The sequence below is a fragment of the Aotus nancymaae genome, unplaced genomic scaffold (genome assembly GCF_030222135.1).
Source record: "Aotus nancymaae isolate 86718 unplaced genomic scaffold, 86718_ANA_hifiasm-v0.15.2.pri h1tg000002l, whole genome shotgun sequence".
Lineage (NCBI taxonomy): Eukaryota > Metazoa > Chordata > Mammalia > Primates > Aotidae > Aotus > Aotus nancymaae.
Genome location: NW_026988413.1, coordinates 4,494,841 through 4,522,058, shown reverse-complemented (window position 1 = coordinate 4,522,058; position 27,218 = coordinate 4,494,841). Strand labels below are relative to the sequence as shown.

The window sequence follows — 27,218 nt, the reverse complement described above, 5'->3', positions numbered from 1 at the left end:
ACCAAACGTGGGCACTTAAAACATCTATTTCCTAATGGAGTAAACAGATATCGCACTGCAAGTTACAGTTTTCAACATCATTTACCCTGTACCTCCGCCATTCCGAGAGGCACTCTAATAAATGAGATGCAGTGATGACCTTTACCAGCTCCACCAATAGCTATAAACTGAGCTGAACATTCCCATCAGCTAACAGGACAGAACTCATTACTGACTGAAGATTGCTACGATGCCTTTGACTGAGAGGTGTACCGTTAAAATGAATGCTACTTCACTCATTGAAAACAACGTCTTACACCGCAGAAGACCTGATATGCCATTCATTGATTTTTGTGGATAACTACAATAACAACCTCTAAAGATTAGCTGAGTCTGATTGTATGTTAGCTAAATTATGGTGCAGATCAATTTGCTCTTTTTTGAGAGAGTTGATTTGTTGTTTCTTAAATTAGAACCTTTATTGATGGCATGCATGGAATAAATTGTCAGATTTACAGTCCTGACAATTCAAGCTTAGATAGCCACTTGTTCCACATACGTTAATGTGAAACTTATATCCATTAAATTAAGTCAGGATTTTGAATTTTTGAAGCTTTGGGTAGATAGAAAAATTTGGTTTTGCCAATTTTTAGGCAAAACAACACTGACTTTGAGAACAAACCAGTGTTCATGCCCAGGTGACATCACCTGCCCTGCTGTGATTGTTAAAGCAGCCCCTCACACTGCCAAGTGTCGTAGTCCAGACGATGAATTGCAGAGTCTTATTGGGAATATATGAAGTGGAAGGACTGTGGCCACACCTGATCTCCCGGGTACACTTTTATGAGGCCCTACAGGTAAAGCATTCCCGTAAGCCCTGTGGATTCTCACAGGAAGGCCTCAGTTACTCAGATGCCTGCAAGTTGTCACTGGTTGCTTTCTGCTAATAGCGTCAGTGGTTTTTATGCTTCATACTTAGCAGGACCTACTAGGTGAACCCAGATATAGTTCTAATGTCATTGACATTGTTAATATCCCCACTTTTTTTCAGATGGGAGTATCTAGGCACAGAAAAGCCATATAACCTGTCTGAGTCTCCACAGTTAATAGCTAGTAAAGGTGGGGATTTTCTAGGACTTCATCAGGCACGGGTTCTCACTTCACCAGGAAACAAATGTGAGGACGTTCTTACTTCCACCTACTACAATATATGAATGACTAGTGTGCGATGAGACCTCCACCCACTCGGAGCTTAGAGTCGTCACCCTGTTATCCTGGAGCTTTCAGATGGTGGGCTCTACCTCTCTCATTGACTAGACTTTCTCTAATAATCCCAGCAAAGTCTGTATGGGTCAAAGTCAGAAGGGAAAGGGTCTCTGGTCAGAGCCAGAGTCATAAGACACAAGTGAATTTATACTAATGATGCCACTTGCTAAACTTCCAGCATGTAATGTGGGAGGAGGCTGGGAGGCTGTCTGTCCCTGGTGGCACAGACAGCCCCTTGGAGCCAGCCAAATTCAGTCTCACATTCTGCCTAAAGCAGAGGGACCCAGGCAGCCACACGCCACCAGGAGACGTCTGCCTTTGACATCCCACGTTTGTGACACATGCCAAATCTTCTCAGAAGGAAATAGCCTCCATAGCCACTGTGCCATCAGGCACTTTGAGGCTCACAGACAGAAACGGGCAAGTGGGAAGGAGTGAATGGTTCCTTCTAAGAGGACCTGCCTACTTTCCCCGGGAGACAGAAGAAAGCTCTATTCATTTGTTTCTGTTTTTCCAACCCAATGAGTAGACAGAATTGTTCTGTGTAATGATTTTTCTTCTCTCTGTATAAGACACTGGCCTGCCTGCTGTTTGCAATTTGGATTATTTTGTTTGCTTTTAGGTCAAAAGGACAAGAGTTGTGTACAGGCAAGCTTTTTCATAGATTCCATCTAAAACTCTTCTGGAATATGATTCAGTTTTTTTTTTGTTTTTGGTGAATAAAATCACAGGTGAATGTGTGGTCCAAAGGGATAGTTGGCTTTTCCCTTGCAGAGATCTCAGTGTCACTGGTGGAAGGGAGATCTCATATTTATAAAACATGTTCTTTCTTTTCGTACTTTCAAAATGCCTGAACATAGCTGATCTCAATTAATCAGCACAGTAACCCTTTCAGAAAAATAAGGAATTCTATTACTGAAAATGAAAAACTGCAAGGTAAAGTCACAGGCCTCACAAAACACTGCAGTGGGATTAGAACCAAAATCTCCTGATTCTAAATCCAGAAGTTATAGTCAGAGTATGATTGTATTTCTTAGGATTAAAGTCAGCTCTCAGCAACAGAAAGATGAAAATAATGCTAGTTTAAGGAAGATGGAAATTTGTCTCTCAGACTTACTTATTTCCACATACAAGTCCAGAGGTGGAATCTACATTCTATTTTCGTTTTATCTTCCATTTCCAAAATCACCTAAAGGAACAAAATGGCTGCTCTAGCCCCAGCCATCATAAAAGCCTTCCTGCTAGCAGATATGAAAAAGGAGAGGGGACTATCACGCTCTGTCCCTTTAAGGACGCTGCTTTAGAGGTTGCACTGCATACTTCTGGCGTAGCCAGTCTGTGGCAAAGCCTAAAATAGAGGCCAAATTTCCAGACTTTTGGACCAAGCTCTTTCCAGCGATCCATCCCTTACCCCTGGAGCTTTTCATCACCATTGTGTTGATGTCATCGTCTGGTCAAGTTTCTGTCTCTCAGCCTATCCATTAGTCTTTGCTAGTAGGAGGTGATTTTTTCTCAGGGATGCATAGATTAAAGTAAGGTGGAGGACTTGTCTCCATTAAAAATGCTGAAAGGAATTTACTGCAAAACTAGTGTTTTCTATGGGAGTGCAGTGGGGCAGAAAATATTAATACAGACAATATTAAATACAGAAGGAGGGGCTTTGTTGTTTTTAGTGGGGTTTCAGTGTAACAACCTGTTTAAAACTCTGAGCAGGACTCTGTTGGGCACATAAAAAATCGAATAGAAAATAATGGAAATTTAAAACATTTTAAAAGTTATTTGGACAGTGCATTAATCAAAGACAAACTGGACAGTCTCAGATCTTATGATTAAAAATTAAGTGAAATTGAAAGCCACTAAAGTCATCTTTGAAATGTAGCTATTTCCCAAGTAATTTCCAGGCTGTGATTATTATTTTTTTGAAAGTACCTATCTCTGTCATTACTGACCTTGTAAAGATAGATATTGTGGTATCATTTTACCATAGTTTGAAGTCCACAGAATTTAATAACTCACCTCTCTGTCTATCCACACACACTTAACCCATTTCCGCCCCAAACAATTCTTCAACTTTGTTTCCAAGATTCAGGTTTTCTAAAGCAAATGCGTCTTAATACCCTCAGACTTACAAAATACAGCACCTGGTTGCATTCTTGAAAGGGGGAAGGAAAACATTACTGTGGTCTTTCTAACTCTTTCTTGTTCTCAGGATCTTACAGGAAAATCAGATGTAGTTAACCTCGCAGTCAGGTTATCCTGCCAAGTATGTTAAAGTTTCCAGCGTAAGTTGGAATCAAGAGGCCTGCGTGAAGCCCTTAAGTCAGAGAGAGCGAATTAACCAGGCAGTGGTTCCAATGTTCACATCTCACTTAGGGTCCTAGAGAAGCTGGGAATTCCCCAGGTCTCCAGAGCAAGTCTCACAGATGTCAAGGCTGAACTGTTTTGGTTAAGTGCTTTCTGGCAGCGCTGCTGAACGCTGTTTGTATTTAGAATGAAAGAAATATCATTAGAAAACGTGCTGTTTTGAAAGAAAGAGTTGTACCTCTTTTGAACCCAGATTACTTTCCTCTGACAGTTTTTGTGATATAAACCAGAAAGAAGAAAACCCAGACAAGGAAAAAAAAAAAAAAGGAATTCTTTTTCTCCTCCAGGCCTAAACGCGTGAACGAAACTGCAGCCCTGCTGTGGAGCTGCCCAGCCTCTGCTCAGGAGCTCCCTGAACTGTCTTCATCGTTACAACCAGTGGGTGTTCTGGGGGTCCTGCCCCTCTGGCGTCCCACCTTCGGTATCTCCCATTTCCTGTACTTGTTTTACCTAAGCATGAGGTTAGTTGCTCACAGTTTAGTCTTTCTCAATTCTGCCCTCACCCCAGGACCCCCAAAACCCACCTCTGGGGGGAGCACCTTCCTGATAATCCAGGGAGAAGCATCCATGCCCTTCCGAGTGACTGCTCCTCACTGACCAAGTCATTCCCGAGCGGTGCCTGTCCTGTGGACAAGAGCTCCAACCCTAGTGTACATTCCTAGAAATCAGGGATTATGTGGTTTTATTTTCTGCTTCATTTTTTAATGAAATATTTTAAAGTTACAGAAAAGTAGAAAATATAGTTGTGAACACCTATATAACCAATACAAATACCAATTAATTTCAATGCCTTGTCCATTTTTGTGTCCCCCATCATTTCTTTTTTGTGGTGAAAATATGTAAACATAAATTATACTATCATTTTCTTTCATCCCCGAATACTAAAACACGCATCTCCGAAGTATATCTTCCCATACATCCAATCATCGTGTCTGACAAAAATGACCATAAGCCCCAAATATTGTTAAATTCCCAGACCGTATTCAAATTTCCTTATTCAGTCTCAAAATGTTTTCTACATAGCTTTTTTTATTTTTTTGAGCCTAGATCAAATTAAAAATCGTAACCGTTCTTGATTATGTCTTTTAAATTTCTCTTAATGGTAGAACAACTCCTCTTTTTTCTGTGATGTATACTATTTCACAAGACGCCTGGATTAGGCTAGTTGTTTTGGAGGCTCTCCTGCATTCTGAACGTGTCTGATTGCTTTCTTGTGAGGTTCACATGTTTATTATAATGTCCACTTGTCCCACGATTGGTGATTCGAAGGGGAGATTAATGGGCAAAAAAAGGTGACCACCAAATTTCTGTAATATAAACACGTTTTTTCCATTGAGAATGGCATATTTTCTGTGGGATGATATCCCACTAACTTTTCTCCAAATGAAGTTAGCATCTATCGATGAGCCTTACCTACACCAAGCTTTTCAGCAGGGGCTACAGAGTGGCGATTTTCTAAATTAATCACCCCTTCTACATTTACAAGTTGACAGTCTTCTGAAAGGGGGACCTCTCCTTTGTAAACAGGCTATTTGTTGTACCTGAAACACCAACAAAGCAGGCAGCTGAATCCTTAATTGTTTTTAATTACTAGTTTTCAGATTAAGAAGTTGGTATCATAGTGATGTCCAGCTATGAAAAATAAAGAGTTTTGTTTGATTTAATGTTTTGTTAGTATAACTATGGGCTCGTGCTTTTAAAAATTTATTCACTGTGTCTTAATCACTGATAGCATTATTCTTTTAGTGTTTAGAGTGTCCTAACTTTGACCATGGAGAGCCCCTCCAGCTGGCTCTTCTGTCCTTGTATCATCTATCTAATGCCACAGAGTGCTGTGTAATAAACAACCAGCAGCCTTCTGGGACACACAGAATAAGTCATTTTTCACAAACCTGGCTGTTGGCAGGTGGTGGTTAGGGAACTCTGCGTATCTCATGGCTGAGGTGCTCACATGGCCAGACACCCAGCTAGGTGTTGGCTGATCTGGAATGACCTCTTCTTGGATGACTGGAGCAAGCAGCTTGCCCTTCATGCCTTTGATCCTTTTCCTGGGACAGGACACTAGGCCAGTCATGTTGTCTCATGGCAATAGCAGAAGCCAAGAGAGAGCATGTCCACTGTGCAAGAGCTTTTCAAGCGCCAGCCTGCTTCTATTTACTGATACTCCATTGCCCAACTCCAGACCTGTGTCTGAGGCTAGAGTCATGAGAGAAAGTCCTGAGAAATTAGTTGGTAAAGGGTGGGGTGAAGAATTGGGGCCATTTTGCAATCTACTGTGGTCTTATCGACATGTCCTTACCAATCCCTTGTCTCCCCCACTAGTCTTTGCTTTCTGGCCAGTAAAATATTTTAGATTTATGGTATACTTTATGTGCCTCAGACCTGGAAACATCTAGTTTTTAAAAGATCCCTGGCTCATTTTAGGGAGAATGGTACTTAGAGACAAAAATCTGGGTGTCTAGGAGAATCATGCTTCTAGCCCGTTTTCAAGAACAAAACTAGCAAGTATATAGTTTTGAACAATAAAGAAACACTGGTTTCTATTCATAATTCTGATGCAAATTCGACATCACAAGGTTTTAAATTTTAACTGAATTTCCTGGGTTTTTTTTTTTCTTTTTCTTTTTTAAAGACAGGATCTCACTCTGTTACCCAGGCTGGAATGCAGTGGTGCAGTCATAGCTCGTTGCAGCCTTGAACTCCTGAGCTCAAGAAATCCTTCTGCTTCACCATCTTGAGTATCTGGGACTACAGACATATACCACCATGCCCAGCTAACTTTTAAATTATTTTTTTGAAGAGATGGGATCTGGCTATTTTGCCCATCTAATTTTTCAGGCTCTCAAACTCCTGGGCTCAAGCTGTTCTCATGCCTTGGCCTCCCAAAGTGCTGGGATTATAGGCATGAACCACTGCACCTGGTCTGAATGTCCATGATTAAAAATGTGGTTCTCTTTTCTCTTGTACAGAAAATCTTAATTCTTAATAACATTAACAGAATTATTTACTTGGAACCATGTCTGAGAGCACAGTGCTGTGATTAACATGGAAAGTTACTACAGCCAGTATGCAGTAACTGTCATTGAACTGTAGGTTTCAGTAAGTCAGGGAATGTGGCTAACACATGGTACATACCAAATATCTAGCAGAGTATCCCATACACTGTAAATATTTTTTAAAAGATAAAATATCTATTGCTTTTGCGGGTTTTTTTTTTTTTTGAGTTTTGCTTCTTATACCCATCATTTCTCTTTTTGGAAACATCTACCTTTTATTTATTTAATTATTTATTGTTACACTTTAAGTTCTGGGTACATGTGCAGATCGTGCAGGTTTGTTGCATAGGTATACATGTGCCATGGTGGTTTGCTGCACCCATCCCCCCATCATCTACACTAGGTATTTCTAATGTTATCCCTCCCCAATCCCCCCACTCCCTACTACCCCTCCCCTAGCCCCCGCACACTCCTCGACAGGCCTCGGTGTGTGATGTTCCCCTCCCTGTGTCCATGTGTTCTCATTATTCAACACCCACTTATGAATGAAAACATGCAGCGGGAAACACCTACCTTTTCTAAGCATATTCTCATGCAAATGAGTTACTGATCTACTTTAAGCAGAATGCACATAATTTTTTTTACATTTCTTCACCATCTCTATGTGTAGTATTTCCCTGATATGCTAAAGTGATGTGTGAAGTTCTCATAATCTCAAAGAAAAGGATGTTATCATGTTGGGTATTTTTTTTTTAATATCACGAGTTTTAGCAAAACTAGAAACCAAAAGTCCCTTTGGCATTTCCATGCCATTTAAACTTCTACTTTTTAATCCATTGATTCTGATGACGATTACGGAGGCTCCTGATACAATATAGGCCTGTATTCTTTTTTTAGGTCTTGTGACATTTGGATTATTCTGGAATTTGTTTTTAACTATTTAAAAATTTCCTATTTTGTCTCACAATGATAGTCTTCATTATCTTTAAGCACGAAGACATTATTGGCAAAAGGAAGTTGTGGGTCTGCTCGCCACCTTCGAGGACATCCTTTGGTGTTCTCTTCCATAGCCATGGCCTGAGAAGGGTGATTTTTCCAGGTGAAAGATAGGCTGTGGTGTAAACTAATATCTTTGATTCCAAATGAAATATACTCACTTAATATAACCTTGTGGATAGTGCTGTCCAAAAGAACTTTCTGCAGTATTGGAAATATTCTGTACCCACAACCTCCAACACAGTACCCACCAGCTATATGTGGTTATTGAGCATTTGAAATGTGTCTAGTATAAATGAGGAACTAAATTTTTAATGTTATTTAATTTTAATTTAATTTTAATATTAATAGAAACATGTGGCTAGAGGCTACATATTAGCAGTACAATTCTAGATTATAAATATGGTCCAACTAAAACATTTGCATTTGACTCATATTTCTTAAAAGAAACTAGCAGTACAAATTAATGTCAGCTTTCTAATCATTTTTTATTCTTCTTATAACTTGCCATACACACCTTACTGTTTAAGGGCCAAAGGAAAAATCACTCTTCATGAGAGGCAGTGTGTCTGCATCTGGACTGAAGACTGCCATTTGGCTGCTGTAACTTCATAGGCTCCTAGCTCCTGGCTTTGCAGGGAACAATTTCAGAATTGGAGCTTGTGGCCCAGTGATTACTGGATAAACATGGTGAAAACACAATCACTAGTAGCCTGCAAACAAAGTATCAGATTAATTTTATAAATGCAAATTACTGCGAAAGTCCAAAAGGGATGAAATGAAAGACTAGTGCAACACATCTTTATTCACGTTATAGCTTCATGATGTTTTTAAAACTTCTTGAATTGTAACGTCATAGAAAATGTTAAACAAAAGTAGGAAGAATAGTAAATAAACCTCCAAATCTGTTTGGTTTTTAAGTATCATTTTTAAGTTCAAGAACTTATGCATAGTTGATGAGCTTCAATCTTTTGCAGTTACTAGTTTTATCAATGCTTCGAATGTTCTATTCTTGGCTAGTGGGAGCCTCTCCAGGATGGCTTCTGAATCATTTTGACGTGATCCTAATAAACTTTGACCTTTTGGCTCAGATATTTCTTATTATAGACTTGGAATTAGCTATTTACAGAGAGAATTTGGGTTTCGTTTGGTGGGAAATGGTATTTCTAGACTGCAATTTGGGTATTAGAGGTTACATATTAATATTTCATGACCATTATATTGATGTTGACTGTCTTAAGATATGTGTCTATTGTGTGCTATTTGTTATCAGAACATACATAAAGACAAGTAAATTATAACTAGAAATAAAATAGGTAATATAACACTGTTTCTATTGCTAGTTATTTAAAATTAAAAAGATGATATGAGAAAAATTAAATTTACTACATTCATTGTGTACATTCTTTGTTCCAGAAATTAAAATCTATTACTATGCAAAGATTCTTTGTGATATTTATGCAATCAGGGATTAGTGTACTCTGTTTTTTTATTTTTTTATTTTTTTTATTGCATTTTAGGTTTTGGGGTACATGTGAAAAACATGCAAGATTGTTGCATAGGTGCATACGTGGCAGTGTGATTTGCTGCCTTCCTCCCCTTCACCTATATGTGGCATTTCTCCCCATGCTATCTCTCCCCAATTCCCCACCCCCCGCTGTCCCCCCCACTCCCCCCCACCAGACCCCAGTGTATAGTGCTCCCCTCCCTGTGTCCATGTGTTCCCATTGTTCAACATCCATCTATGAGTGAGAACATGTGATGTTTGGTTTTGTGTTCTTGTGTCAGTTTGCCGAGAATGATGTTTTCCAGGTTCATCCATGTCCCTACAAAGGACGCAAACTCATCGTTTTTGATGGCTGCATAATATTCCATGGTGTATATGTGCCACATTTTTCCTGTCCAGTCTATCATCGATGGGCATTTGGGTTGGTTCCAGGTCTTTGCTATTGTAAACTGTGCTGCAATGAACATTCGTGTGCATGTGTCCTTATAGTAGAACGATTTATAATCCTTTGGATATATGCCCAGTAATGGGATTGCTGGGTCAAATGGAATTTCTATTTCTAGGTCCTTGAGGAATCACCACACTGTTTTCCACAGTGGTTGAACTAATTTACACTCCCACCAACAGTGTAAAAGTGTTCCTATTTCTCCACATCCTCTCCAGCATCTGTTGTCTCCAGATTTTTTAATGATCGCCATTCTAACTGGCGTGAGATGGTATCTCAATGTAGTTTTGATTTGCATTTCTCTAATGACCAGTGATGATGAGCATCTTCTCATATGCTTGTTGGCCTCATGTATGTCTTCTTTTGTAAAGTATCTGTTCATATCCTTCGCCCATTTTTGAATGGGGTTGTTTGTTTTTTTCTTGTAAATCTGTTTTATTTCTTTGTAAATTCTGGATATCAGCCCTTTGTCAGATGGGTAGGCTGCAAAAATTTTTTCCCATTCTGTTGGTTGCCGATTCACTCTATTGACTGTTTCTTTTGCTGTGCAGAAGCTGTGGAGTGTACTCTTTATAACCAAACAGCATACACAAATTACACTTACTAATGAGATCTGTTAGTTCAATTGTTAAGGTATCTATAGTATCATAAGATGCCATAACATTATGTAAATTTTTAACATATGCATGGCCTTTGAAAGCCTTTTTAAAAATGCATTATTGTCAAGCAAAAGTAAACAACATATAAAGTCAGCTAACAGATGATACTATGAGTAAATAACTGGAATTTTATCTTATTATTGAGAGAGCCAGAAAAAGAATTTGTTATTCTTATATCACAGTTTGAAAGAACAAAATAAAACAAAAAAGCAATCATCTTCCTAGTCCTAGCTACCAATGCAATTTTTTTCCAATTTGTAATATTTTCAACTTTGAAGAATTGCATGAGTACACAGAAAAATGAGATTGGTGATCTGTTTTAAATGCAAAGCACTAGATATTTTGCACATGAAAAGTAACTAGCAATTGGTGGTGCTGTAAGCTTTCCTTTGGAAAATTTTCTCCTAGGAATCTGACACTGTATGTTTCTTAGAACTCCCACTGAGCATGTCTTTTCAACTTTATCTCCCTATCCACATCGCATTAAAATGCACCGTACACTCACCTATGTAACAATCTCATTGCTTTGCAGTGGTGAGGATAACATAACGATCATTGAATCTCATGAAGAGGCATAAAAGGTATAATCTGACAGAAAAAAAACACACCATGCCCATGCCTATGTGCTTACTGCACCTCTGCCATGGCCCCCTCATTCTAGAGCAGTTACTCTTACACTGGTGGTTCTGCCCATTGTTTTGTACGTAAGGTAGATATTTGGTGAATCAGACTTGTGATAGTATTAATTGGCTCAATTCATCATACATATATTTAGCATCTAACTTTGTGCCAGTCGTTACGCTAGGTATTAGAGATAGAAAATCAGGAAGGTGTGGCCTCTTCTCTTGAGAATCATGCACTCTAGTGCAGAACACAGCAAGTTGTAACAGACAGATAACTCTATCATGCTGTGATGCATATGAAACAGGATGAATGAAATGTGGACTGAAAGCAGAGACAGATGAATTCTGCCTGGAAAAGATATAAAACTTAACAAGGGAGCTGACCTTTATGAGATCTCAGGAAGATCCTACCTGGCCATAGTGGGAGAAGGATATTTCAGGTGCAGGGAGCAGTGGGAGGGAGCGCAGAGGATTGGGAGACCTGGTGGTGCTCAGGGTGCTTTATGGGGGTGATAGGCATTCAAATGGGAAGAGGGGCCCAGGCCAGAATCAGAAGGACCATAAATGTCAGGCTAAGAAATTTGACCAAAATAGTTTCTGCCAATGGGATAAAAAAAGGAGTTTTAAAAGAGAGATATGACTTTGTCTGCATAGATAATGGAAATAAGAAGAGAGACCCATTAGGAGGCTGCTGGAGTAGTCTATGGTGAAGGTGATGACAATCACAACCAAGGCAGAAACACTGCAAATGAAGAAGACAGGTAATTTGAGAAGGCCTCAAGAGGAAGAATGAGCAAGTTAGGAAATAATCCAAAGAGGGGATCCCCAGTCACTGCCTTCCCATGTTGCTGAATGACCTGTGAATCATATCTGTGGAAGGGAATCAAGGCAGGTCAGCTAAAGAGATTAAACATCTGCACTAATAATAAAGCTGCTACCCAAGAAATAAAGTTGATGGTCTAAGCCTAGCAAAGAAAATTGCCCACTAGAGCAAAAGGAAATAACAGTCATTGGAAAACAATATCAAAACCCAGAATGTCCAGAAATCAATATCCATAATGCCTAGGATATAATCCAAAATTACCTGGCATACAATTAACCAAGAAAATGGAATACATTTCTCAACATAAAAGAAAGTTAATCGTTTGACCTGGAAATGATACAGATTTCTGGAACTGACAAAGATTTTTTAAAAGCTATTATAACTATCCTCAATGAATCAACATAAGCCTGTTTTGCAATTACTGAAAATCTTAGCAGAGAGATGGAAACTCTCAGCAGAAGACACAAAGGAATGAAATAGGATCTTATAAGTAGAAGAATAAAAATTCTGAAATTAAAAAATTCGCTGGATGGACTTGATACTTTAATTGCCATGATTTAGGAAAGATGAAATGATAGATCGATATTCAAGGTGAGGCTAGGAGTGGTGGCTCATGCCTGTAATCTCAGCACTTTGGGAGGCCAAGGCAGGTGGATCACTTGAGGTCGGGAGTTCGAGACCAGCCTGGCCAACATGATGAAACCCTGATTCTACTAAAAATATAAAAATTAGCTGGGTGTGTTGGTGCATGTCTGTGGTCCCAGCTGCTCAGGAGGCTAAGGCAGGAGAATCGCCTGAACCTGGGAGGCAGAGGCTGCAGTGAGTAGAGATCACAACATTGCACTCCAGGCTGGGTGACAGAGTGAGACTGTCTCACAAAAAAAAAAAGAAAGAAAAAGAAAAGAAATTATTCAAAGTGAACAGGGAGAAAATTTATTTTTAATGAACAGAGCATCAGAGACCTGTAAAGTGATGTTCAACTGCCCGATTTATGTGAAATTACAATACTAGGAGAGAAAATAGATAAAGAAGTAGAAAAACTATTTGTCAGATTAACAGCTAAAAATGTGATGAAAGACATACCTTTGCAAATACAAGATAATCAGTGAACATCAAACAAAAGAACACAAAGAAGTCCAATCTAAAGCACATCACATCATTAGAGAAATGCTAATCAAAACCACAATGAGATACCATCTCATGCCAGTTATCTCAGAACTTGAAGAAGAAAAATAAAAGTCAGGAAACAACAGATGTTGGCAAGGTTGTGTAGAAAAATTAACACTTTTACACTGTTGGTGGGAATGTAAATTAGGTCAACCTTCGTGGAAGACAATGTGGCAATTCCTCAAGATCTAGAAGCAGAAATATCATTTAATCTTGCAATCCTATTCCTGGGTATACACCCAAAGGAATATAAATCTATTATAAAAATGCATGCACACATATGTTTATTGCAGCACTGTTCACAACAGCAAAGACATGGAATCAACCCAAATATCCATCAATAATAGACTGGATAAAGAAAATGTGGTACATATACACCATGGAATACTATGCAGCCACAAAAAGGAACAAGATCATGTCCTTTTTAGGGACATGGATGGAGCTGGAAGCCATTATCCTCAGCAAACTAACGCAGGAACAGAAAACTAAAAACTGCATGTTCTCACTTATAAGTTGGAACTGAACAGTGAGAACACATGGGCACATTGGGGGAAACAACACACACTGGGACCTATTGAGGGGTGGGGTTGGTGAGAGAGAGCATCAGTAAGAATAGCTAACAAATGCTGGGCTTTATACCTAGGTGACTGGTCGATCTATGCAGCAAACCGCATTTACCTCTGTGACAAACCTGCACATCCTGCACGTGTACCCCAGAATTTAAAATAAAAGTTGAAGGGGAAAAAAAAGAGACCAAAATAAATAAATAAATAAAAGCACTTAACAGTCAACTTCAAAAGCCAAAGGCAGCAAGTAAATCTTAAAGGCAGCAAAAGAAAAATAACTTATAACATTCTGGGAAATAATTCAATTAATGGTTGACATCTTATTAAAAACCATAGTGACCAGAAGAGAGTGGAATAGAGTTTAAAAATGCTGAAACACAAAAATCAAAATAAAACACCCTATAAACTCGGAATCTATATTCACAGAAAATATTTTTCAAGAATAAAGATTAAATGAAGACATTGTCAGATAAAACAAATATAAAATAATGTGTTTTGCCAGCAGACCCGTACAAGAAGGGAATTTCATCAAGGAGGAAAATGATATACAACGGAAACTCAAATCTTGATAAAGAATAAAAAACATCAGAAATGGCCATTGTGGTAAATGCAGAAGACATTTTTTTACTTTTTGATTTCTTAAATTTTAATTTCTTTATAAATGATATTGTGTTATACACTAAAACTATAACACTGTCTTCTGTAATTCATAAAGTATGTCGATATAATACACGTAACAACTTTAACTGCCTGGGAGTGGACGTGGACCTGAAAGCCTAACGGGTTTCTGTATTTGATGAGAATTGGTGCATTATTAACTGTTTGTGGACTTTGAAAATTTAACGGTATATATTAAAACTTCTAAGACAACCACAAAAAAAGCTAATGCAAAGAAATGCAACTAAAATAGGAAAATTTAAATTCTAAAGATATTTAAGCAATAAAATAAAAGCCAGATAATGAGGGAGAAACAAGACGAAGGAGACACTTAGAAAACAAACAAATTATAGATCCATGGCAGGGCACAGTGGCTCATGGCTGTAATCCCAGCACTTTGGGAGGCCAGGGTGGGTGGATCACCTGAGGTCAGGAATTCAAGGCCAGCCTGGCCAACATGGAGAAACCCTGTCTCTACCAAAAATACAAAATCATCTGCGAGTAGTGGCACATGCCTATAATCCCAGCTACTTGGGAGGCTGAGGCAGGAGAATTGCTTGAACCTGTCGGGTGGATGTTGCAGTGAGTCGAGATTGTGCCATTGCACTCTAGCCTGGGCAACAAGAGCAAAACTGTCTCCAAAAAAAAAAAAAGGTGGACCCAGCCATGTCAATGTTTTTGTTCGTTTGTTTGTTTTTGGTTTTTTTTTTGCTTTTATAATTGTATTCTGCCACATTTCCCATTTCCCACTTAACATGAAAAAAGTACACTCATATATAACGTTCTTAGAAATGACTTTAAGATGTTATTTTTGATGGATGCATGGTAGTCCAGCCAGCTAGTAATATACCATATTTTGCTTAACCAGTCACCTACTTTTAGACATTTGAATCATTCCATATTTTTGTTATTATAAATTCCATCAGGATTCATATTTTAGTACATTAAAGTTTCCTTGTATTTATGAGTATTTCATTATAATGAATTTCCAATGTAGGATTTCTAGGTCAGAAAACATAAACAGCTTAGGATTCTTGATATATACATGATCATGAGATATTTTTCCTAAATGGTTCTTCCAGTCTACGTGCTCACTGGTAATGCATGAGTGTCCATTTCACTACAGCCTTACTAGAAATGTAGTTAAGAAAATTTTTCCTTGAAATTTGATGTGTCATTCTTTATTTTATATTTATACTCTATCACTTTATTTTTCACATTTTATATTCATTGGTTAGTGACTGTCATTTTATATGGTCGTTAAGCTGTTGCATTTCCTCGTGTGATTTGGCTTTTTTTTTTTTAATTGTACTTTAGGTTCTGGGGTACATGTGCAGATCATGCAGGACTGTTGCATAGGTACATACATGGCAATGTGGTTTGCTGCCTCCATCCCCCCGTCACCTATATCTGGCATTTCTCCCCATGTTATCCCTCCCAACCTGCCCACCCCCCACTGTCCTTCCCCTAACCCCCCACCCAGCAGACCCCAGTGTGTGATGCTCCCCTCCCTGTGTCCATGTGTTCTCATTGTTCAACACCCGCCTATGAGTGAGAACATGTGGTGTTTGATTTTCTGTTCTTGTGTCAGTTTGCTGAGAATGATAGTTTCCAGATTCATCCATGTCCCTACAAAGGACATGAACTCATCGTTTTTTTATAGCTGCATAGTATTCCATGGTGTATAATGGTTTTATTACATGTGCATATGGTATATATATAAGGATAGACTATATTATTGGCCATAAAATGTCATGAGTTTCAAAAGACTGAAATATGTACCGAATATTCCTTGATACAGTGGATTTAAATTTTAAAAACCTATACTAATGAGGTGGTCAGAAAAACTTCAAATATTTGAAAATTAACAGATTTCAAAATGCCTGTTAGCATATGAAGCATTATAGGGAAAATTAGAAATAATTTGAACTGAGTAATAATATAATTCACCATATCAAAATTTGTGAGACGTTGCTAATGGTATCTATACAGGAAAAATTTTAGCTTTAATAGTTTAATTAGAAAGGGAAAAAAATATTAAATCAAAGACCTAGGCTTTCATCTTAACAAGCTAGAAGAAAAGAAGTAAATTAAAGCTGAAGAAGGCAGAAGGAAGGAATAACAAAGAAAAGAAAATAGCTTTATGCAGTAGAATACAGAAATAATACACATGGTAATGCCAAGAGTTTGTTCTCTGAAAGGTCAATAAAATTGATAAATATACAGCTTGATCAAGAAAAAAAGATATAAATTACCAATTAAGGAAATAGAGACATAAATGCAGATACTACTGTCCTACTAAAGCATAACCTATTATCGTCCTAAACAAACACACTATTAATTAAAACAAAATGCATGCATATTTTTAAAATTAATAAATACTTTTAAATAAATTATTTTTAAAATAAAACAAAATTTATGCTGATGGGGTTCAGGACATAATACCGCAAAACATGGCACCTTGGCAGTGGAGGAAATAGCAGAAACAGAAAGGTGTCTCTGCCCTTCCTCCACACTTCTCCCCTAAAGCAGGCCATGCAAGAATCCTCTGACTTTCTTCTGAAGCAGGTTATAAGACTTTCATTCTAGAAGTATCCTTCTAGTACTCAGGAAAGGAATCTCCTTATCTCAGAAGACACAGGGACACGAAGAACAATGTCAACCAACAGGCCTTGCTAAGTTCCCCTGTTTATTACCATTAGATCACATCGCCTTTCTCGAGTTGTACTTCCCCATAACTGTCCACCATTCATCAAATCGAAGCATAAAAATACACAGATTTTCCCATTTCTTTGGATGTTCATTTCTGAAGGTTCCCACGTCACATAAAACTTACGTTAAATAAATGTGTCTGCTTTTCTCGTTTTGATCCTTTGTTGTAGGTGCCTCAGCCATGACCCTGACAATAGGTGAGAAAAGATCCTTTCCCTCCTACAATACCAATAAATTTCAAAAGCTAGATGACAGGGATAAATCATCAAATGACTCCTATTTTCAACACCAACCTAGGAAGAAATAGGAAACTGAAGCAGCTCTGTATCAATTAAAGAACTTGCGTCTGTAATTTGAAGCCTTCCCACAAAGAAAACTTCATGCCCAGTTGGCTTCATTAATTCTATCAAATATTTAAGGCAAAAATAATAAAAATCCCACATAAATTCTTTCAGAAAATAGAATAAGATGGAACGCTTCCCAGCTTATTTTATGAAGCAGTGATACTCTCACTCTAAAGCCAGATAAAGAGATCACAAGAAAAAAGAACTAAGACTCAAAAGAGCTAAGATCCTTCATGATCATGAGGCAAAAATGCCTGACAAAATATTAACAAATAAAAATCAACAACAAGCTTGGCATGGTGGCTCACACCTATAATGCTAGCAGTTTGGGAGGCTGAGTCGGGAGAATTGCTTGAGCCCAAGAGTTTGAGACCAACCTGGACAACAAATTGAGATTCAATCTCTACACAAATTTAAAAAATTAGCCAGGCATGGTGGCAGGTGCCTGTGGTCCCAGCTACTTTGGAGGCTGAGTGGGGAGGATTGCTTGGGCCCAGGAAGTCAAGGATGCAGTCAGCCATGATTATGCCACTGCACTTCAGCCTAGGTAACACAGCAAGACCCTGTTGCAAAATAATGGTCATGATAATAATAATATATAAAACATGGTAATACATCATGACCAATGGGGTTATCTTAGGAATGCAAAGTTGGTTTAACATCTGAAAATCAGTGAACATAGCTCAGTATATTAATGACAATAAAAGAGAAACCCCATAAGATAATTGCAGTAGCTGCACAAAAAGCATTTCATTATCGTCAATGTTTTATGATAAAACCTTTCAACATCTTAGGAATAGAAGGGAACTTCCTCAAACTTATTAAGGTCATTTATGAAAAAACAATTACACCTAAGTTATACTCAATAGTGAAAAGCTCAATGATTTCTGCTTAACATTGGGAACAATAAAAAGATGTGCTCTAACACTGATTTTATGTAGCATTGTAATAAAGGTCCTGGTGAGTGCAATAAAGCCAAAAAGAAATGAAAGGTAACCAGATTTGAAAGGAAGGAGTAGACCTGTTCTTATTTGCATAACATGATTGCGTATGTTAAAACCCTAACAAGTGTATTTTTGAAGTGAACTAGAACTAAAAAGTGCATTGAGTAAACTTGCAGGACAAGCATCAATAGACAAAATTAATTTTATTTTTATACATTACCAACTAACAAATAATGAAATTAAACAGTAATATCATTTACAATAATGGAAAAATATTAGGAAATTTTGGAATTGAATTATTAAAAAGAAATTCAAAATCTGTACATGAAAACTACTAGAATTTCCAAGCGAAGCTAAGAAAGAGCTAAACAAGTAGAGATACATATTTTGTTCATGGATTGGAAGAATCAATATTTTTAAGATGGCCATTCTCCTCAAATTGAACTATAGATTCAATGTAATACCAATCCTAATCCCAGATGCTTGTTTGAAGAAATCAACAAGATAATTTAAAAATTTATATTGAAATACAAAGGACTAAACTATCCGATACAATTCTGAAAAAGTAAAAGCACGTTTGAGGCCTTATGCTACTTGATTTCAAGACTTACTTTAAATTTACAGTAATCAACACAGTGTGGCATTGGCAAAAGAATAGACATAAAAGAAAAATACAAAAAAATAGCTTTCACTTCATAAATGATTTTCTCTTTAAAAATTTAATTGGGAAAATAAGGAAAGCCACACTTGGTAGAGAATTTTTAAAAATACATATCAGACAAAGGCTCATATCTAGAATGTTTAAAAGACTTGGTAATAAATTGTAGAAAAAAAAAAAAGAACGGACAAAAAAACCCCTGCAAATGACCCATATTCACATGAAAAGATGTGTATTGTTACTAGTTATCATCAAAATGCAAATACAAATTAAAACCTCGGTGAGATACCACTACACACCTGCTAGAGTGGCTAATGTTAAAAAGACTGAGTTTGACAACTGATAGCAAAGAAGTGGTGTGCGTGTGACTGTTATACAATTGATGGTGGAAATGCAAAATGGTATAGACACTTTGGAAAATAGTTTGGCAGTTTTCCGTAAAGTTAAGTGCAAACATACCATATGACCCAGCGATATGATAGCTACAACCTGGCAGCAATCTAAATTGTCACAAATGCATGAATTTGAATGCATAAAAATCGAGGTATATCAGTCCTATAGACTATTCCTTTGCAGTATAAGGGAATAAAACATTAATACATGGAATAACATGAATAAATCTCACAATCATTATTATAAGTGAAAGGAGAGAAACACAAAAGACTAATGTGTGATTCTATTTGCAAGAAATTCTAGGAGAGGCAAACCTATGTCATGATAAAACAAATCGCTTGTTTCCTGGGGTTATTGATGGAGTGGATGATCCACAGCAAAGGGTCATAGAAGTCTTTCACATCCTTTGTTAGATTCATTTCTAGATGGGTTATGTTTTGTGTTGTTTTTGTCCATGGAAAAATATAAAAACTCATGGGAAAATGCTGAAAATAGAAAACCTAAATAAGTGGTAACATAGACCAAGTACACAGAAGGAAGATTCAGTGTTGTAAGGGTGTCCAGTTTCCTCCAAATGGACCTTTCAATTTAATGAAATCTCAATCCGTTTCTGGGAAGAATTCTTTTTTAATTTAACAGGCTGAATCTAATGCATAGAGGGTTGAATCTAGCATATATAATCAACAGCCAAATCCCAAGGAACACCAAACCCTTCCTGAGGGAAAATCATAAGGGAAAACTTCCAGATAGCAAGATTTACTACAAAGGTACATAATTTCACAGTGCAGAATTGATGCAGGAATGAGCCAACTTATCAGTGGACACATAAAAAAGTTCCATATGACCCAATGACTGCAGATATTATTGCTGAAATATTGATCACATCGTATCTTAAACTGAGCGAATAATCACCTTCTCAAATTGTACTGGAACAAATTATTACAGATATAAACATACAAAATTAGATTCCTACCTCACACCATACATTCGTGTCATTTCCTAGTGAATTAAAGCTTAATTTTTTAAAGGAAAAGTAAAAAATGTTTCAGAAAAAATACAGGAGACTATTACTACGACTTTGTAATAGGAAAATATTTATTATATATGTTATGTCAAACACAATAAAAGTAAACATTTTTGACTATTATCATAATGTTTCATAAAGAAAGTGAAAACCACAACTAAGAAAATACACTTTCAACACATAAAACTAATGAAAATTTCATATGGGATGTATAAAAAATTGCTTACAAATCAATTAGATAAAAACAGTCCAACAGAAAAATGTAGACAAAATAAATAAATAAACCAATCAATTTTATAAAATACAACAAAAATAGTAAATAAGCACATGAGGAGACTCAAAGTCATTAACACTCTGATGGTACAAAATGGCATCTTTGGTATAATATCAAAGATGCCATTTTGCACCCACTATATTGGAAGATAGTAAGAACTTTGAAACCAGCAAGTTTTAGAGAGGATGTGAGTTATGAGAACTCATTCACTATTGGTGCCTGTTAAAGTGCCGTAAACACTTGAAAATAACTTGTAATGTTAAGAATTCCCATAACCCAGGCAAAACCTTGTCTCTACTAAAAATACAAAAATTAGCTGGGTGTGGTGGCACAAACCTGTAATCCCAGCTACTGGGGAGGCTGAGCCAGGAGAATCACTTGAACTGGGGAGGTGGAAGTTGCAGTGAGCCAAGTTCTCATGCCATTGCACTCCAGCCTGGGTGACAAGAGCAAAATTCCATTTCAAAAATTTTTTTAAAAAAGGAAAAAAAAAAAAAGAAAAAGCCTTGTTTGTTTGTAGCAAAAGATGTAAAGGAGAATATTCATGGTAGAATGGTTTGTAATAACAATAAAGCTAGAAATGACTGGCATCCATTGTGATATACACTTGAATCATGTACATCAGTGAGAACTAAGACCCAAGACCGTATGGACTATTCACCTTAGAAATACGATATAATATAAATTACTGCGAAACACAGTAAATATCACCTTATTAAGCTCAAATGCAAAGAAAACTAAACACCATAGTATTTAAGAATACATCAATATGTGATAAAACCATTAAAAGTAGTGGAATGATAAAATTCAGGAGAAAGAAAAGCAATCATATGTTCTCATTCGGAAGTGGTCTCTTTGGTTTCCATTGAAACAAGCTGGGTTTATGTACATCAAATGCAGTACTACATAATCTTTTTTATGTATTATTTTATTTTAAGTTCCAGTATGGGTGTGCAGGTTTGTAACATAGGTAAACATGTGCCATGGTGGTTTGCTGCACCTATCAACCCATTACCTAGGTATTAAGCCCGGCATGCATTAGCTATTTATCCTGATGCTCTTCCCCCCTCCTGCCCCTCTGCAACAGGCCCCAGTGTATGCTGTTCCCTTTCCTGTGTTCTCGTTTTTCAGCTCCCACTGCATAATCTTAAACAATCATTGTTTCACTGTGATCGGTAATGTTGGGGTGGGGTAAAAGCAGAGAACTTGGAACTCCTTGGGGAGTGTCAAAGGCAGTAAATCTTCATCCGCTGATGACAGATTTGTGTTTTAGAAATTCATTGAAAGCAAAAGCTAGTGAACAAGGGAAGAAAAGATGACAGTCAAATTAAGTCATGACCTTTTCTGCAACTTCTATAACTAACAAACTTAAGTGCTTTCTAAAATTTGCTATATAAGGACAACTTCACTGAAATGATTGCAGAGGCTGCCACGTGAGTGCTTTTAATGGAAGATAGCTCATTTGATAGGTGCACCTTGGTATGTTTGCTTAAGAAACAGAAAAGCATGATTCATTTGATTTGTACATGAAAGTATTACCAGGAAAATAAATGACAACAGTTTCACCTAAACATCTGTTAGCAACGTTAGCAGTGAATTTTTGGATGTAATTTACATAATGCATAAAATAGATTGATCTAGGACCATGTAAATGATGAAATTTTCATTATATTGATAGACTTTCATTTTCCTCGTAAAATCTACACATACTTAAATTATAACAACTCTGCTTTTGAATTAATCCAGTCTGCATAGTGTTTTTCAGTCATCAACTATTAAAGTGTGAAATGCCTTTACCACCAAACTGGCTCAATGTTCCCGCCTTCACTCAGAAAGATAGTGTTTTTCTTCCCCCACTGTTGGCCCTGCCTCTCCACCCACAACTCTACATTTCAGAAAGTAATTTTCCCATATGAAATTTTGTTACTCTCTTCTAATATAGCGGCTGAAAATGATATCTCCGATTTTATTTTGCACCATCAGAATGTTCATGATTTTAAGTCTATTCACGTGCTTATTTACTATTTTTGTCTTGTTTTACAAAATTCCTTGGTGTATTCATTTTGCCAGTTTTTTTTTCTGTTGGAGTGTTTTTATCTCATTGATTTGTTTGTTTGTTTTTTTTAATATAACCCTACCTTTCAGAAATATACCCTTTCATTCATAGGAGATATATATGTACATACCCATATGCATACTATTTTGAGTAAGCATTTTTACTGATTTTCTAAGGGGATACTTGAAATCTTGGTTGTTTATATACAAGAGGCCAGACTCAGAATCTGTGCTATGTATAGATTCACAGGTATCCACGGCAGCGAAGTAGCTAACTCCTCCAAGCAAGAACAGCTAGGGGAGCCCGTGGAGCAGATGAAAACACGTTTTGCAGGATGTGGATGTGGGCCACAGGCATTCGCATACAGATTTATTCCAAAGTTGGATATAGGAAATTAGTCTCTATACTAGCAATTGTCTTTGACCCCTTGGAATCGCTGCTTTCTTAATCTGCTCTTCATGTCCTGCCCAAGAACATTCTAGCTGTTCCAAAGGTTTTCTCTGTGTGCGCCTGTGCTTTTTATGTCAGTGTGTAAAGTAGGAGAGAAGCATCACGTGAGGCTGGATTAAGAAGAGCTGGACGTATTGCATCATATTGAAAGGGCCCTTTCATGAATGGGAGCCTGTCTTTTTTTTTTTTTTCAAAATTAGTGATTTTATTTTACATAAGTGTTTGTCAAAAGCCAAGTGAGTTTCTTGATGTTTCATGGTGTTTTTTCTACTTCCTGTCTTACAGATACAGAATTCATCTACAGAGAACAGAAAGGAACAGTGAGACTGTGGAATGTTGAAACAAATATTTCTACTGTCTTAATAGAAGGCAAAAAAATTGTAAGTACTCTCTTTAATGACCAGGATAATTTCGGTTTTTCCTCCTGCAAGTCAATAAAGCAGAAAATGACTTTTGGTTTCAACTTTTAGCATAGCCAAGGAGAAGCAATAAACTTGTAATACTAGAGGCTGAGCAACCAAAGATAACGTGAAATCGAAACCACGCTAATTTAATAAGATGAAAGCACTGTTTCTTTCACAGTCTGCGAAATTTCTCTGCAGGTGTTGGAAACAAGTGTTGCATATCATATATAATTAAAAGATAAAGTCCTAAGGCTTTTGCACATTTACAGAACAATTGCAATAATGCATGTAGAATACTTCAGGAGAATTTGTTCAATCCCATTTAAAAAAAGCTCATCTCCACGTGCATAGGAAGTATTAACTTAGGCACTGTAACTATACTACCCTAATTATATTAAGTGATGCTTAAGCTTTAAAACAAATACTGAGTCAATATGAATGCCACTGGTTTATGATTAGGGAAAATTTGTTTTCCCAAATTTATATATTTTTTGAGACAGGATCTCACTCTTGTCAAGGCGGGAGTGAAGTGGTGCAATTATGGCTCATTGCAGCCTTGACCTCCCAAGCTCAGGCAATCCTCCCACCCTAGCCTCCTGAGTAGCTGGGACTACAGGCATGTACCACCATGCCCAGCTAATTGGTTTTTTTATTGTTTGTAGAGATATGGTCTTAACTGTGTTGTCCAGGCTAGTCTCGAACTCCTGTACTCAAGCAATCCTCCTGCCTTGGCCTCCAGAAATGCTGGGATTACAGGCCTGAGCCACTGTACCCAACCCCAGAGATTTAAATGACATTAAGATTTGATGTTCATATGTGGCTAAAGATACGTATTACAAACATTGACTGGAGTTATATACCAAAAATCAATTTAAAGAGAATTGATATTTTGTTTGTTTACAAAATGTTCAGACTCTTATTAGAATAAATAAACCTCCAACTCTAAGCAGTAGATTCTTTTCTTGTTTGAGACACTGGGGAAATCAAAGGACGGAACTTAGGCTAAATCTATGTTAAAAAGCAAGAATTGAAACAGGCTGTGAATCCCGAGTTAGAGAGATCATAGCAGGGCTCTGGTATGAATCAGAAACACAGAAATCCTAGAATCCTATAATCCTGGATTACAGAAGTTTGTAAAAAAAAAAAAAATTAATTGGTTCCCTGGTTTTCCAGATAAGGATCCTGAGCCCAGACTTAGAGCATGAGCTTTTCAGTCTTGCAGATCGCTGGTGGCTGTGGGAGCATTCAGGCGGGGTCCCAGAAGCCCGCATCCCAGGCAGAAGGAAGGATGGCTTCATCTTTACCCCACCCCATCCCCAGACCCACAGAAATGCCATTCTGCCTTCTTTCTCTCCTAAAAAACATATAACTTGCTATTTAAATTCTTTAATTTCTTTTTTGCATAAAGATACCTTTTTATTAAAAGATTTGCTGAGATTTAGTATTAAGTGGATGCTGCCCTTAACATAGACTGCAGGTATAAGGGAGGCCTTGTGCTGTTGGTTGATGGCATAGTTCCAAAAACAATCACTTTATTGAATTAAATAGTATTCTGCAAAGTAGGACCTAGGACAAATGAGTATGCCTGCATTTTTGCATTAAAAAAATCATTGTCAGTAGAATTACTCCCTTAAGAGAATCTGATTCAACTCACTTAGAAATACTAACGTTGCAGAAATGGTTTTCTAATATTAATAAAGAGGATAAAATGATTAGACTGTTGCTGAGCATGAGTGCATTTTAATGTCAGAATGTTATCAGTATTTTCTGTGAGGATGTCAGTTTAGTAAAGGCAGGGTGTTGTACATAACAGCTGCACTTAGCAATGAAACACATGAATGTGAACCGCCTTCTCTTTCTAAAATCAGTAGCTGTGACAGATCATATATTTTAACTGAAGTTATTTCAGCCAAGTCACCCTTAATAAGGTGACTTCAGAAAACACCGTAGGTAAAGAAAAATCCTCATCTCACAAATTCTCTGGCTTATTCTATATAATGTAATCTTTTTTTCCTTAAAATGTCATTTTTCCATTCATTTTGCAAAGATTTATTGAGCACCAAATGTATACAACCTAATTGATTCATTATTTTTTTCTCAAAGCTACATTTAAGTGCTCCTGTAAACAGACTCAAAATAAAGAAAACAAGAAATGTCATTTAGCGGTCTCCATCCTAATTGAGAACACAGTTCTGGATTTAATTTCCAGAGCCACTTAGTCATTTAAAATTATTGTGCCTCAGCCAGGTGTGGTGGCTCATGCCTGTAAACCCAGCACTTTCGGAGGCCAAGGTAGGCATATCATGAGGTCAAAGGATTGAGAACATCCTGACCAACATGGTGAAACCCGGTCTCTACTAAAAATACAAAAAAAAAAAAGTTAGCCAGGCATGGTGGTGCACACCTGTAGTTCCAGCTACTCAGGAGGCCAAGGCAGGAGAATCACTTGAACCCGGGAGGTGGAGATTGCAGTGAGCTGAGATTGTGCCACTGCACTCCAGCCTGGTGACAGAGACTCCATCTCAAAGAAAAAAAAAATAATAATTATTATTATTGTGCCTCAGTGGCTCTATCTCCACATTAAAGCTGATTTCTTCTGCCAGCCCAGAACACGGGTACTCTGTGAGATCCAGCAATAGAATATGGGTGTGCTCTGTGTGTTTTCATGAGCAAGAATTGAGAAGGCGAAGCCTGGTGTTCCACAGGGGCTGGAGCTTGGAGGATCATCCACAGCCCAGAGGAGGATGCTGGACTGGGAATGGGGAGCCCTCATTTGAATTCCAGAAGCTGTGAGCTTGTATAAATGATAAAAAGCAATCTGAGGCCAATTGTAATTTTTAAGTTGGGCTATAAAACAGCCTTAAACTAGTTGAGAAATGGAAAGGAAGTGGTAAATTCTGTAGTCAACAGAATTTTAAAATATTCCTTACAACTTTCACCTCTAATAACCTCATTATTCTTCCCCAGCCAATAAAAACAGAGACTCCTCATAACTGGTCACTACAAAGTACCAAAGCCAGCTTCTTCTTGGCTCCTGTGCTTACTGTGATAGGCTCTTACCTGGGACAGGTGGATGGAAGGGCCTGCAAATCACTGCAAACATTGTCAATCCAGCAGGAAAGCTTTTAAGATCACTGGTGAATAAGCAAATTCAGAACTTGTGCTAAGTTCTGTATTTACATGAATGTATTTCACCTTGCCTTACCCAAACAACTTCTTTTGACTAAATTTGCTAATTCAGTCATCCTTTATCATGCCTCTAAATGGTAGAAATCATGAAATATTTCACAACACCACAAACATGTTAGATTGTTGAGTTCAGGCTGGGCGTGGTGGCTCATGCCTGTAATCCCAGCACTTTGGGAGGACGAGGCAGGCAAATCACTTGAGGTCAGGAGTTCGAGACCAGCTTGGCCAATGTGGTGAAACCCCATCTACTAAAAATAAAAGTTAGTCAGGCATGGTGGAGCATGCCTATAATCACAGCTACATGGGTAGAGCTGAGGCAGAAGAATTGCTTGAACCTGAGAGGTGGAGGTTCCAGTGAGTCAAGATTGTGCCACTGCACTCCAGCCTGGGGAACAGAGTGAGACTTCATCTCAAAAAAAAAAAAAAGAGGGAGAGAGTTTCTATATGTGTATACATTTAAAATTCTATGAAGATTATGGTTCACATAATTTGAGGGACATCTTTTGTTTTATATATATACATATATTTTGATAGTGGACTATTTTCTGATCCCTATTATTTGATAGCATATAATATTTGATGGTAGCTAAGAATTGATTTTTAGGAAACATTTATCAGAATGTCTTGATCCATTTCCTCTTTTGAAAAATTTTGAAGTATTTGTTTACATTTCTATGGAAAATGAACCAGATGAAAGTACAGCTGTCCCCAAAGCACAAGTG

General features: G+C 37.5%; 1 protein-coding gene across 5 annotated transcripts in view; it reads left to right on the top strand.

Moving 5' to 3' along the window:
* The window catches only part of DPP6 (dipeptidyl peptidase like 6), a 1,138,230-nt gene that overhangs the window by 771,041 nt on the left and 339,971 nt on the right, over positions 1-27,218 (top strand). For all 5 annotated transcript variants that reach the window (XM_064368693.1, XM_064368763.1, XM_064368675.1 and 2 more), the window contains exon 4: positions 23,189-23,283. In XM_064368693.1, coding sequence (XP_064224763.1) covers positions 23,189-23,283 — 95 coding nt within the window. The remainder of the gene's footprint in view (positions 1-23,188; positions 23,284-27,218) is intronic.